The sequence below is a fragment of the Xyrauchen texanus genome, chromosome 14 (genome assembly GCF_025860055.1).
Source record: "Xyrauchen texanus isolate HMW12.3.18 chromosome 14, RBS_HiC_50CHRs, whole genome shotgun sequence".
In the NCBI taxonomy this organism is placed as follows: domain Eukaryota; kingdom Metazoa; phylum Chordata; class Actinopteri; order Cypriniformes; family Catostomidae; genus Xyrauchen; species Xyrauchen texanus.
Genome location: NC_068289.1, coordinates 5,583,117 through 5,598,779, shown reverse-complemented (window position 1 = coordinate 5,598,779; position 15,663 = coordinate 5,583,117). Strand labels below are relative to the sequence as shown.

At 39.9% G+C, this 15,663-nt stretch overlaps 1 protein-coding gene across 2 annotated transcripts in view; it reads left to right on the top strand.

Annotated features, from left to right (window-relative positions):
• The first annotated feature begins 305 nt into the window (after positions 1 to 305).
• LOC127654538 (DNA repair protein REV1-like) overlaps positions 306 to 15,663 on the top strand; it is a 36,543-nt gene continuing 21,185 nt past the window's right edge. For both annotated transcript variants that reach the window (XM_052141739.1, XM_052141738.1), the window contains exons 1-2: positions 306 to 551; positions 9,757 to 9,820. In XM_052141739.1, coding sequence (XP_051997699.1) covers positions 9,767 to 9,820 — 54 coding nt within the window. In that variant the 5' untranslated portion in view covers positions 306 to 551; positions 9,757 to 9,766. The remainder of the gene's footprint in view (positions 552 to 9,756; positions 9,821 to 15,663) is intronic.

Here is a 15,663-nt window from a genome sequence, read left to right as displayed (position 1 = left end):
CCGCTGTTTTTCTACGTACACATGCGCAAGACGGACGTTTGCCGTTGCGCCGCGACCTGCTGTTTTTTTTAGCATCTCGCGCAGGAGCGTCGCGTTTTTTAGATGCCGTGTTAAGATAAAAAAATAACTTCAACAGTTAAAAACGATGTTTCGAGACACCTGTCTTTGTGGCGCTGCGTCTAAGCTCGAGTTCGGGATAAACGGCCCATTACGTGATTTTCCGCTAGATGGCGCTGTGAGATACAGACGGAGGTACCGCTGTCACTGTGACCCCGGCCGAGAGGAGGAGGATCTTCCGCGGAAAACAAGCAGGAATTCTGGTAGAGACGTGACAGTGAGCATGCGGTTAGCTGTGGAGGTATATGGATGAAGAGTAAAAGGAGTAAACCTTGCATTCATTGGAGCATGTTGATATGGAAAGGACCCAGTATGCAAAAAGTCTCTGTTAGTAATCTTTCAAAATTGACGCAAAAAGGGAGAACCCAACCCAAGAGCGGTAACAAAGGCGCTTTGGTTTGAACAAATACATCTGTAAAGTAGGGGGATAACTGGTGAGTAACAATGTGCGTTTGTTTCATTAAAAAAAAAAAAGACCCCACGGATCACGCACAGGTTGACACTACTGTTTTGTTCTGTATCGAACTAATCAATCTGACTGGTGTTGCTGCACTTCTGTAACACTTTTACAAAGGTTGATTAGAAATCAGTTTATTATGCCCGACATGTCACCCATCTCGTTATTTTCCTCCGAGTCTGATCACTTCTTCTATCAGTTGCACTTCTATTAATTATCTGATCTGGATTTCCATTTCCCAATGTTTTTGCACATTATTATCTCGCGTGGTGTCTAAAGACAGTCCAGCGCGTGAACACTCATTCACATGGGACATGGTCGGACATGCCCCAGCTTACACACTCCTAGCGGACGATGTGTTAAACGTATTAAAAATAAATAAAAATACAATAAAAATAAACCCTTGTTTAGCACTATATTTACTCAATTTCACATAAAACATTAACTTAAAAAAAAAAAAAAAAAATCTAAACAAATCATTTTGTATTTTAAATGTTAACAATAGCAGTGTCTTTAGATTTATGTTTAGTCATACATTTTTTTTTTTGTAATTGATTTGCTTATGAAGAAATTGTTAATATATTAGGAAGAAGGAAATAACGGTACACACCATGGATGGCATGTCCACGTTAGCAATCGCATTTTTTCCAAAAATACAGAATCAAACCAATTGCACATACAGTGCACAGTGAACATGACATTTGCTTATAGCACACGTGAAGCGGTTTTATTTTGAGGTTGCATTCACATTTGCACATTGTGCTTTAAAAATATATATATATATTTCCAAGTTGGGAGAAGAAAAGAAGGGGAAAAACCCTAAACAGTCAAAATAGTCTTCAAAACTGCATTGGGGGCCAAGAGACTGCAAAATCAGTGGCGTCTGAGTGGTGTATTTTATAGAGATTATCAATGGAGTGCAGATGGATATGAATGTTAAAAGGTAATCTGTTAGTTTTGAAGCATAATGACAGTATATCATTTTTACAATACATTTATTTTTATATTTAATTACATTCAGATACCCAAGTATAGGGACATTGAAGCTCTTGTGAGTGAGGAATGATACATGATATATAATGATGTATGGGGGTTCAGGTGTATCCCATGAGAGAAAATGTTAAAATCTGAATGGACTATTTTTATATTTTCATTAAAGTAAGAAAGATAAGGCTACAAACTAGTAATGTTATTGTCTTTCCTTGTCATCCATGCCAGAGGTGATGGCATCTGATTCATTTCACAAACTTAGAACAGAAATCTGTTTATTAATCAGCATGTTAAGAGCCTTTAATAACAAAGCTAAATTCATAAGGAAAAAACTTTATGGTTTAAAGGCGCTCTGGAACAGTGTTAAATTATGCGGCACCTCATGTCTACTCACTTGCGGGGGAAAGAGGCAATGCGTGTAGAGCAGGACGGGACATAAATGAAGAGTGTTCTGTGCTAAAGAAAATATTCAAGAATACAGCACAGAATGATCAGATCTGATGTACACAGCACTGTTATTTTGTCACGCTGCTCACTAGAGGGTGCAACCATCATAATGTCTTGCAGTCCAGACCCGGACCAAGTTAACTGGCGTAGCCTAATCATTAACAAGTCAGCTAACGTATAGGAACTTCATACAGTCTGAGAAAGCCAAACTGCTTGCGTCTTTAGAGACACACGCCTGAGTGTCTATATGTAGACCATCTATAGCTGAATATTGAAAATTACTCAAAAGCTTGTCATTGATGTCATGGATTTTTTTATTGTGATAAATATCGAGATTGTTTTATTGCCCAGCCCAAGAATCAGAGGAACTTTTGATCCTGAAATTTTGATTCTGGATGATAAGAATACGCACTTCAGAGGAAGATATTAGATGAGCGCTCGATGGGAAGAAAACGCAGTTTTTTCACGACGTTCGTAAATCACATTCGTTTAAACGAGATATCTGCATTTTTGCAAATGGTATATAATAGTTGTATTGATAGTTGCCTTTTATTATTAGAAAAGAAAGTTTAAGGTTACAGGGAACTGTTGAGGAGAGACTGTTAGAATATGTACTTCAGAGGAAGATAAATGAAGCTCCACAGGATGCTGGATCTGCTGAAGTTGTGTGAGGTTGGTTTATTACATCTGTTTAAACGAGATATGCGCATATTTGCCGGTATATGATGTTAGTTTTATTGATATTTGCATTTTCAGACAAGACTGTTAAAATTTACAGGGAACTGTTGAGGAAAGAGGGGGAGAATGAAACCGGCGAGCACATCTGTAATGGCTTAAAGGTGAGTCAATCATGAGAGAATTTTCATTTTTGGTTGAACTATTCCTTTAAAGAAAATGTAGTCATGTAGTGGAACCATTTGGAGACAGTTGAAAAAAAAAAAAAAAAGGTTTAAAAGTGGTCATTAAAAGTTTAAAAAAATTTATGTTGGCATGAGTAGTGCAGAATAGTGGATGACCGATTTATCGCAGAGGCTGATAAATGGTCCGATATTCTGACTTTTTAAATTAGCGGCTGATACATTTTCCCGGTTGGCCGATTTGTTTCTTGAAGGCACCGAAAATCGACTGCTTGCATGTGAAGCGACTGAGACATGTAAACGACCAGTCACGGTTTGTTTTGTTGTTACATGCCATTGTGTTACTACATTAATAGGCCGGTGTGCAACACACTCTCATATCAGAGCCGCGGCAGAAGTGTTTGAGCTCATAATGTTAAAGTGCTCGCCTGTTTCATTCTCCCCCTCTCTCCTCAACAGTTCCTTGTAACTTTTAACTGTCTTGTCTAATGATTAAAATGCAAATATCAATAAAACTAACATCATATACTGTCTGCAAATATGGGCATATCTCGTTTAAACAGATGTAATAAACCAACCTCACACAACGTCAGCAGATCCAGCATCCTGTGGAGCGCTCATTTATCTTCCTCTGAAGTACATATTCTACCAGTCCTCAAAAGTTCCCTGTAACCTTAAACTTTCTTTTTTAATAATAAAAGGCAACTATCAATACAACTATTATATACCATTTGCAAATATGCAGGATGGTGCACAGCCAGCGCTGAATCAGCTGACCAGCGGGAGAGCGAGATAAAGGGGAGCCAGAGGCGCCAGTTCGAGAGAGAGATGCACGTGGCTGCATTGAGTGTGTCTTTATGTTTTATGTTGTTTTAAGTTAATTTATGTCATTAAAGTTTATGTTGACTGTTCAGCCGGTTCCCACCTCCTTCTTGCCCATCCATTACCCCATTAGAAATGTGAATTTTTGATACCGATTTTAGAGGGGAATTCGAAAATTCACTGATTGACCGATATGGTGGCAGATATAACAAATTTTTGAGCTGGAATGAAAACAGACCTTTTCTATTTGGTGCACTGATTTCTCATATATGACTATGCAAAGGTACTCTGAAGGCTGCTTTCTTAAATATTTTTATCAAAGAATATTTGACATTATTATTATACATTGTCAACAAATTCTAGAAATTAACTCTATAAAGAATAAAGAATAAATAAAAATACAATAAATAGTTAAATAAACATCAGTACTGTATGTTCAGTAGCAGTTAATAGTTGACCATTTAAATAAAGAATAAATAAAAAAACAATAAATTGCAAAATCAAAATCTTTACTGTATTTTTAGAATCAGTCAATGGCTGACCATTAAAATAAAGCATAAATTCAAGTAAAATAAATTATGTAAACATCAGTCAATTCATAGAAACATCAGAGAAGTCAGAAAAGAATATGGGACTGTTGGCTTGTTCTGTTGCTGTCTTTCTTTCTCAGCTTATTCTTTGACCCTGTGAGATGTGTTAGAGTCATTTTGAGCGACTTCTGCTCAAGATGGCGTAGAGTATGGCTGCTGCATTGTGAGCTCTGACCCAATATTACATTTTTTGTTTTGTTTTGTCTACAATTCTTGTGTTTTTTGTCTTGGATGTTGTCTGCCTTATTGTCTACGATAAACAAACACTTTTGGACATTGGTTCTGCAATAGCACACCAAAAAATGGACTTTAAATACCTCTATGCCGAACTACTGTTTACAAACGTGACAGCGGAGCCCTTTGTCTGGGCAGCCCGGCCGTGGAAACGCAGCCGGAAAAGACTTAGTCTCATCAGACTAAGTAAGGCATTGTGCAAATTGACCCCCGCTACCTAGTACTCTACAGGCAAATATTCAGTCTCTGGACAACAAGTTCTGTGCGCTGAGTGCGCAGATCTCTTTCCAACGAGACTAGTGACTGCTGCTGCATTATCTGCCTTACAGAAACTTGGATGTCTGTGGAGATTCCAGACTTGGCCATCGAACCTGCAGATTTCTCCAGCGGACAGAGTGAAAGATCTCTCAGGTAAAAGCAGAGGTGGTGGTGTATGTTTTATGATCAACAAATCTTGGTGTTGTCAGAGGAATGTACGTTCTATCAAGTCTTTTGCTCTCCTGATCTAGAATTTCTTATGCTTCTGTGTCCACCATTATGGCTACCAAGGGAATTTACAGCGGCGATTATCACAGCTGTGTACATCACCCCACAAGCCGACACTGACCGGGCACTCAAGGAACTGTATGGGAGTATGAGTGAGCAGGAAACCGCACACCCTGAGGCCTCATTCGTTGTGACCGGGATTTCAACAAAGCCAACCTCAAAAATTCTCCCCCACCCTCCATTTGGCAAATCGGACAACTCTTCTGTTCTATTTCTGCCCGCTTACAGGCAGAAACTGAAACCGGAAGCACCCGCCCTCAGTGCTGGTCGGACCAATCAGATTCTATGCTACGTTTTGATCAGGCGGACTGGGAGATGTTCTGGTCTGCCTCTGATGATGACATTGAGCTCTACGTGTAGCGTAGCGTGTTTCATCAGGAAGTACATTGATGATGTAGTACCGACCAAAACTATATGGATCTACCCGAACCAAAAACCATGGATTAACAGCAACGTTCTTGCAGCACTTAATCAATGCCCTCCGTCAAACTATCAGAGCAGCCAAACTCCAGTACACCACCACCGATTCTAGAAGCATGTGGCAGGGAATTAATATCATCACAGACTTCAAAGGGAATAAAAACTCAGCTGTGAACACTGCTGCCTCTCTCCCGGATGAGCTTAATACTTTGTATGCTCCTTTCGAGAGAAAAAAATGCCCTCGCTGAGAAAGCTCTCGTGGCTGAAGCTACATAGGTTAGTTCACTCCCCGTCTCTGAAGCGGACGTAACCAGATCCTTCCGACGGGTGAATATCTGTAAAGCCGTGGGTCCAGACAGCATTCCGGGCCGTGTCATCAGAGCATGCATGAACCAACTGGCTGGTGATTTTACGGACATTTTCAACCTTTCACTCTCCTTCTCTGTGGTCCCCACATGCTTTAAAATGTCCACCATTGTACCTGTACCAAAGCAATCAAAAATCACTTGCTTAAATGACTGGCGTCCTGTTGCTCTGACTTCCATCATCAGCAAATGCTTTGAGTGACTAAAAGGAGATTACATCTGCTCTGTGCTACCTGCCTCACTGGACTCACTGCAGTTTGCATACCGCAACAACCGCTCCACTGATGATGCCATTGCATCTACACTACACACTGCTCTCTCCAACCTGGAAAAAAGGAATACATGTGAGAATGCTGTTTGTAGACTGCAGCTCAGCATTCAACACCATAGTGCCCTCCAAGCTTGATGTGAAACTCCAGGCTGTGGACTTAAACGGCTCGCTGTGCAGTTGGATCCTGGACTTCATGTCAGGCAGACGTCAGGTGGTTAGAATGGGCAGCAGCATCTCCTCATCACTGAACCTCAACACTGGAGCCCCACTGGGCTGTGTTCTCAGCCCACTCCTGTATTCACTGTACACACATGACTGTGTGGCAACACACATCTCCAATGCCATTAAGCAATTAAGTTGGCTGGTGATACGACGGTGGTAGGTCTGATCACTGACAATGATAAAACTGACAGGAGGTGCACACTGGTGTCAGGAGCATAACCTCTCCCTCAACATCAGTAAAACAAAGGAGATTGTGGTCGACTTCAGGAGAAAAGACAGAGAACACAGCCCCATCACCATCAATGGAGCACCGGTGGAGTGTGTCAGCAGCTTCAAGTTCCTCGGTGCCACATCACTGAGAAGCTCAAATGGTCTGTCCACATGAGGCTGTTGTGAAGAAGGCTCACCAGCTCCTCTTCTTCCTGAGAAGGCTCACCAGCGCCTCTTCTTCCTGAGACGGCTGAGGAAGTTTGGAATGAACCACCACATCCTCACACGGTTCTACACTAGTACTGTAGAGAGCATCCTGACTGGCTGCATCACTGCCTGGTACGGCAACAGCACCGCCCACAACTGCAAAGCCCTGCAAAGTGTGGTGCGGACTGCCAGACACATCATCAGAGGTGAGCTTCCCTCCCTCCAGGACATATATAACAGGTGTTGTGTGAAAAAAGCTCAGAGGATCATCAGAGACTCCAGCCACCCGAGTCATGGGCACCAGCTGACTTCATGACAGTTTCTTCCCCCAAGCAATCAGACTTTTGAACTCTTGATCTCTCACGATCAATATACATCAGCACTGCATTTTATTAATCTATTATCTCTGGACAGTCATTATATTCTCTCTTAACAACAGACTGGCAACTAACATCCGACAGACTAAATGTTAATACAGCACAATACAACCAACAGTTTATTTTATATATACTATTTTGATTGTATACTGTGTATTCTATATTGTGTGTATTATATACTGTACATTGTATATTGTGTTGTGTATATTGGATATGTAAATTGTGTTGTGTAAATCTGATGTTTATTTTAAATTGGTATGTCTCATCACTGTCATGAATGCTATGTTGCTCAGAACGGCACCCAAGACTTTCACCCACTGTTGCACTTGTGTATATGGTTTTTACAATAAAGGGATTTGATTTTTATTTGATATTACTGTTTATTATCAGTCAAATGCTCACCATTAAAATAAAGAATAAATACAAATTAAATAAATAGCTAAATAAACATCTGTTTTACTGTTTATTATCAGTCAATGGCTGACCATTAAAATAAAGAATAAATAAAAATAAATTTTATAGCTAAATAAACATCAGTATTACTGTTTAGTAGTCAAATGCTGACAATTTTAAGAGGCATTGACACCTGCCGAGACAAGAGAAAAACAGCGGCAGCAGTGTTACACCGTATTCTGCTATACAAGTTAAGGGGGAACTTTAAATATTACATTTTGTTAATGCAGTGACTGGAATTGTTCGGTTGAAGGGGGTACCAAACTGCGAAAACTGAACAAAACAGTTTGGTGAATACATGTTTACACATTATCTTCCACTCAGCTGACAAGCAATAAAAGTAGCAACGTCGTTATCTAGTTCGCTATAAGCTCATTGTCACGGAGTAAAAGTTGTTGTTTATTTACTTTCCAGCATTGCATCTCACCAACTAGGTAACAACGTAGCATGAGATCAACACTCAACAGACACAATCCACCACCACACTGTTGTCTGCTGAGCTGCAAATAGATGCTCTGATTTATACCATTAATTCTGCTTTGTTACATACTGCACTGACAAACTATAGCTTGCAAACAGATGTGATGAACATGAGTGACATGGTTGTCGGGGACAGGCTTAATGTTATATTGAAAAGGGAAAATGATGGGTTCATTGTTTATTAACTTTCCAGTATTTCACTAACTAGTGAACAACTTACTGAGAAGACACTGTGTATTTATGTATTTGCATGTTTAATTGTTGTTTAATTAGTTTTTATACCTGTCAGCAGCCTCTTTATCCTCTTCCTGCTCACTGTGCAGCGAGTCAGACGAACTACCATAATTACTCTAGAAAACAGGCAGCTTAATATTCATACACATTTAATTCTTACACATTTTTAAAAACAAAACTACATATTCATGTGAATTACAGCATGGCTGAAAGTTTAAATTTGTGAATGCTTAGAACTGTCAAAAACTCACCATCCAAAGACCACTCTGTCATGCATCAAGGGCTGAGCAAGCGCTCATTCATTAGGAGCAGTGTATGTGTGATTCTCTGCGGGCTGCAAAAAAGTGGCCCTAAATCTAGGCACGAACGGCCAATCACGGATTTAGGACGAATATCGTCTGATTCCGATCAGTGGCCGATCGATCTGTCCACCCCTACAGTGCAAACATATACTTTTGAAAAAGTGAGTATTTTAACATTCAAAAAGGGGCCCTATGCAATTCCATTGTAAGTGCCTCTCTGTAACCTTGATCTTTGCTTCTTTTTTTTTTTTTTTAGAAAAGGAGAAACGAGTCAAAATACATTTTTGTGATAATCAACATTATGCCACAAATGCTTTCGATTGAGTTTTAACTTGTATGAACCCGGAGCATTCCTAGAAGTTCAATTAACTTGGTGGAATTGAATAAGTAGAGTCAATTTGGGGTTTTAGTGTGCCATTGCCCGTTGATGAAACGGCAAAAACAATCACTGTTTTCAAAAAGATTCCAGAAAACTGTCCCTTCCATGAAAACTTCCATGGTTGTAGTCCCCAAATTCACTCCACTGTTTGAGGCAATGTTGCTATGTCAGGCTGGACGGCTGCTCAAACGAACAATAGAGCAATGTTTTGAAAGTGACACAGTGTTACACTTTTAGTTGAAATCAACCTACAAATGATATATTTGTATTTGTCTCGGCATATTAAGGTCATTCTCATCAATAACACATTTTTAGATTAGAGTAGTGAAGACCTGTAAAAACATTAACTCTGTCTTTTTCTTCTTTCTGTGTCTCTGGTGCTCCCACAGATATCTTAACTGGTATAGTGCATGGGATCAGACTGAGATGATAAATGTAACCAAGTGCTTTATGTAGAGCTTACAGCAGCCTTGGTGTCCTGCTGTAGTGCTTTGTGTTTTTGTATTACAGAAAGTATCAGAGAAGTAGAGCAAGGAACCAAGAAACAGAACACTAAAACAGACACTTTGATGTTTCATTTCAGTTGGAAGGCAATGTGTGTTTGGTATAGACCTTTTAGAAGCATTGTGTTTGCACTTTATGCATGCTTGTGTTAGAGTGCCAGGAAGAAACGTCAAGACAATCATGATCAAGGAGACTGTGACATTTATATGTGTCCTGTTTTCAGTTATTTTCACATGCATTTGTGACCCATTTCAATGAATATTGTCTTCCAGGTCCTTCAGTATGAGTCGAGGTGGATGGAGAAAGAAAGCCGATGATGATGGATGGGGAGGAATGGTAAGAAGCTATTGTTATTTTGTGTTAGACAATTCTCAGGAATGTGTAATTCTTATTGGTCAATCACAGCATTCTATGGTCAAATATTTTTGTATATTGACCTCTTTATAATTAACTTGTCCAAAACAACCAATTTCCAACCGATTGGACACCTTTACTTTTGACTTGATCACAACGGCATCTTAAAGGCTATGTTCAGACTGCAGGCAAATCTGATTTTTTTCTCTAATCAGATATTTTCCAACAGACTGTCCACACTATTAATTGCAAGTGATCAAATCAGATTTGCGTGTTCAGACTAGGGCTGTCAATCGATTACAATTTTTAAGTGGATTGTCTCGCCCAGTTGTGGTTGATTACAGCATTAACTGTGTGAGCGATAAAGCCGCAGCGAGAGCTGCAGTCGTGGAGAGACATGGAGAGAGAGAGACTCAATGAAGCTGTTTATGTGTAGTGTTGAGCTGAAAAGCCAACTGAGTTTGTGTAGTGTTGAGCTGAAAAGCCAACTGAGTTTGTGTAGTGTTGAGCTGAAAAGCCAACTGAGTTTGTGTAGTGTTGAGCTGAAAAGCCAACTGAGTTTGTGTAGTGTTGAGCTGAAAGGCCAACTGAGTTTATGTGTAGTGAAGCTGAAAATCAAACATTATTTGTACTGCTGTAAAGGTGCCTTATTGTGTGCGACTGAAAAGAGCAACAATAAATGTCCACGTGTTTGTCAAGCCGGCCTCAGCTTGACAAACACGTTCTTTTCCAAGAACTTCCTTACACTGTTGCCGAAACCTGGGAATATTTGAGGATGATCACGCGGTCCTGGTGTCCTCACTGCTGGCTCAAGAACGCGGTGCCAAGGATACACGATCTGGTGAGACGCAACGTCAGCAGGATACTGAAAGGGACGGCTGAGCGACACCAGTGCCATCGCATGGCATCGCAGACAGAGTTTGACCAGCCGGCTGAGGACCGAGTGGGTGGCGTGTCTGGGAGCCAACAAGTTTTTTTGTCCTCTCGCTCTCTCCTTCTCTCTCTCTTGCACTCTTTCTCTCTCAATCCTCCCTCCCCCTCTCCTTTCCCTAGAGCTGTTCCGAATTCACAGAAGCGGGTAAAACCATCCGGCACTGAGTCGGCCGAAAAGGCAGTGGTTCCTCTCCAGAAATGGGGGAAGTAAGGCTCAGGCCAGAGAGGCCCCCAGCCTGAATTGGGCGATGGGATTATGTGTAAAGCGGGGCAGGCCAAGTGGCGAATGTGCGAGGCAAGGCCGGGTTGGACACTTGCAGTGGATTATCTCGCCCTGCTGTGTCTGATTACAGCATTAACAGGAGAGATAAAGCCGAAAATCACACTTTTTCCCTGGATTTCTTCTAAAACTATAATGACTCTTCCTAATTTATCTTTAATCTGTTTGAGACATTTGAATTTTAGATGTTTTCTTATCAATGTAATGAGCCCCTGCTAAAGAAAACATGACCACCCCATATCTTCCCTAATTTTTCAGCTTCCTGAGGGGAAAGATGCGTTTCTTAAAGAAACACTATATCATATTTCCTTCATTTAAGAAAATAAATAACCTTCTTTTAATTTTTTTTTCAACCCATTCACATTTCACATGGAGAGAGATATTCCACTAATTTTATTGCGCACGACAGCGCCAACCGGCGTCGATGCCTCTAAACTCAAACAAGTGTCCCCGCAACATCTTTGCCATCGGATTACTCAATTCTGGTGCTTCTAAACAATTTTTGTGAGACAGAATTACATAACAGAAGAAAATCTATAATACAAACTCCAGCCAATAGGCAGAATAAACACGAAGAACGTGTAGATTCCTTTGCATAACTGTCCTGAAGGTGTGATCCTTCACAAAACAAACTCCAGCCCATTGCGGAACCAGAAAAAAAAATGTCCGTTCAGTTTCCTCGGACAGTCAAATTAATGTTCAGTGAGCCAGCTGTTCATGAGTGTAGTAGATTACCTAATCCTTTTACTGTCCTGCAAAGAATACTCCACAAATCTAACTTCAGCCAATAGGAGGCATAAATATAAAGAATGTGCAGATTCAAACACACTTTTCCAAAGGAGTGCTACCCCACAAAACAAACTTCAGCCGCCTGGCGGAACAAGCACAAAAAGAAACAAAACAAGGGCCCAGTTTCCTCGGACTGTCAAGTAAATGTTCAGTGAATCAGGTCCACTAGACAACATATTGAGCATATTGTCCAGAAACATCAGTGCAAAAGCAACCTTCCGTTGATGTAAGAGTTTCTTGCATTCCTTGAATCGATCACATTTCTCTCTTGTTGATTTCGCAAACTCTGAGAGCAAGAAAATTATGTGGTTATTCCAAGAAAGCCTTCCTTTACTCCTCACCTCGCGTAACGAGATCTTTATGGGATGATCTCAGAAATTTGGCCAGAAATGTTCGGGGCCTGTCTCTTTCTGCGGATCTGAGAGCCAGAACTCTGTGAGCTCTTTCGATTTCCAGCTTATTGCCTGTTATGTTGAGTAGACTCGGAAAGAGCTTGTCTAGGAATTTTACCATATTTCGGCCTTCCTCATGCTCAGGAATTCCAACAATTCAGACATTGTTTTGCCGATTACGATACTCCAAGTCTTACAACATTTCCCAAACACGTTCCAAATCTACTTTGTCGCTAGTGGGTTAGCAGCTAATTCTCCGATGACTCCAGATAATCGATCCATTTCCCGACATCCACGATTCTTGTAACCAACTCAGAGAATTTCGTCTTCATTGCAGTGATCGATCGACTTATTACAGCAAGAGCCTTTAAGTCCGCCATGACCGTCGCAAGCATTATAGACATGCTCGACAGGTGATGTTGAATGTCTCCTGCCGCACCGTCCAGATTGAGTCCCTGGTCTGCAGCCCTGTCTGGGGTATCAGCTTGAGCATGGTGTCTTTTAATATCTCCAGAGCCCGAGGATTTTGAATTCTTTGACATGTTGACTTCATCGAACAGTTGTGTAGCAAAAACTAGCACATTGCGCAGAGCTCGCCGTTCACACGTCCAACCCCCGCATGGTGCCACACGACTCCCACCAGACCTATATATTTTTTCATACATTACAAACAAGAATCCAAAGTCCTACTTGGAAAAACTCACCTGAATCCTGCGGCTTCTAACGTGAAACGCTCAGAGCACTGACAACAGCGTATTCGTGCGTGTATCCAGATCAACGTCACTCAAGCGGTTTTTGCTGAGCTTTCCTACTAGGGTGGGGGCAACTGTGTTGTGATTAATGTCGCTACTGTCCAGGCCGCCCTCAAGTCCGGGCCCAGGACAAAAGGTCCCCCTTATCGGCGGCCCTGTCTGATTTTAGGTAGACTGGGTGAGATACCAAAGCAACCTACCCCCGTGCGCCAGAGGGAACAACAAAAACAGGCAAAAGTCTATTAGAATGAAATCCAAGAAGGTTTATTTTATGGGTGTGTGAAATGTACACTCACTGAGCACTTTATTAGGAAAAGCTGTACACTTATTCATGCGATTATCTAATCAGCCAATTGTAAGGCAACAGTGCAATGCATAAAATCAGGCAGACATGGGTCAGGAGCTTCAGTTAATATTCACATCAACTATCAGAATGTGGAAAAATGTGATCTCAGTGATTTCGACGGTGGCATGATTGTTGGTGCCAGACAGGCTGGTTTGAGTATTTCTGTAACTGCTGATGTCCTGGGATATTCACACACAACAGTCTCCAGAGTTTAATGAGAATGGTGCCAAAAACAAAAAAGCCTTGTTGATGAGAGATGTCAACGGAGAATAGCCAGACTGGTTCGAGCTGACATAAAGGCTACGGTAACTCAGATAACAGCTCTGTACAATTGTATTAAGTAGAATAGCATCTCAGAATGCACAACATGTCGAACCTTGAGGCGGATGAGCTATGACCACGTTAGGCACTTTATTAGGAAAATAGTGTTTTAATAAAAAGCTCAGTGAGTGTACATTTAAACAACAAGACGGAACAAAACAAAAGACAAACAAACAAATCCGATGTGAGTCAGCAGCCAATCAAGCCCAGCATGCTCTGCCACCACAGTCTAAACGCAGAGAGACTTGTGAGAGACTTGATTGGCTCCAATGTCCTCATGTTCTGCAGGCATTAACTAAACCGGATAAAGGACTCTACATTTACATATACATTACAATATTTTTCTTCGTAGGTGGCTTTTGAGCATTTGGTAAATGTTTATGGTAAAGTCTGTGCTCTTTGATCCTCAATGTGACGGCCCATTTGTTCCTTTTTCTTTGTTTTCTTTCTTCGTGTTACATTAACTGGTTGTGAAACTGATGTTATTAAATGGGGAAAAGGAAAAGGACAGGTAAGATATCACTTGGTATACATGTGCCACACTGAGGTTTCAATTGTGTTAGAACACAAGGTTAGTGACGCGTGCATCCCTTGTATTTTTGGTTATAGTGAGAGTAGGTTATTTAGGGTGCTATAGATTAATTTTCTTTTGATGTGATTTTCTGTGAAGTTTAATTGATGGGTTAGATTAGGGGTGTTTATTTTCTTTTAGTAAGATTGGTTATTGTTTTATTTATTTATTTGATTTATTTGACAAACTATCTAGAAAAATAAATTTTTCATGATCATAACATGGATTATTTTAAAAGAATTCATCATAAAATACACAAACAGAGGGTAACAGGTGCATATTATGGTCATGTGTCCTAAGGGTCAATTAAGTGATGCACATTTTTGTCCAGATCTAGATGTAGGTGTAGTGGTCTAAAGCACATAACTGGTAATCAGAAGGACACTGGTTCGATCCCCACAGTCACCACCATTGTGTCCTTGAGCAAGGCACTTAACTCCAGGTTGCTCCGGGGGGATTGTCCCTGTAATAAAGTCACTTTGGATAAAATCATCTGCCAAATGCATGAATATTAAATAAAAAATACATTTATAAATATATATATATATATATACATAAAAGAATTCACACAAACCATTTACTTGAAAACACCTCTTCTATGATGAGCATATTTTCAAGTCATATTTATATTTTTATATTAAAATATTTACAGAGAAATGTTGGCATGACTAGTGCAGAATTATCTTTTATTGTGATTTCTTAAACATGTATTACCCAACATGTAGGTAGTCATTTAGTACCTTGAAAAATTTATTTGAAAGTATTTTTTATAGTTTTTGCTTGATGGTTACACCACATGACAAGTTTAAAGTTTGTTTGTAAAAAAAAAAAAAAAAAAAAAAAAATCTATAATGGTTTTTTTGAAAAATGTATGCAACCAAATTGGACACACAGATTCAATTTCTGAGAACTTGACACAAGTGTTTTAAACTAGATCTTTAAAAGATTTCTCATTTAACACAGTGTCCTTATTTGTCAATGACCCATAATTATTAGCCCCCATTTTTTGAATGTAGTGCGTGAGATGTGTTAGTTTAATGACATTAACCATCATTGGAGACTTGACGTGCTGCTAGCAATTTGATAACTTTTAATTTGACATGGAGGAATAGAAAAGAAACAAAAACTTAAGTAAACTAGAGGAAATATTCAATATATACAACTAAGTTCTTGTTGAGTATATTACTGCAAGGAAAAATTTCTCCTTGGGAAGCTTGATAATTATATCACGTCGGGTGGTGGGTAAATGGGAAAGGGTGACGGAGGTTATCCTGACTTTAAGATGTTATTTACGATGATTTTTAAGAAATACATTTTCGAGAATTTGGAAGTTTTTTCGTAAGAACAATCTTAAGAAAAAAGATAAGAACTTTCTTAAGTTTTTTCGGGAATACAAAATATTCTTAAATTTTTTCTTAAGTTAGAAATTACGAAGAAAATG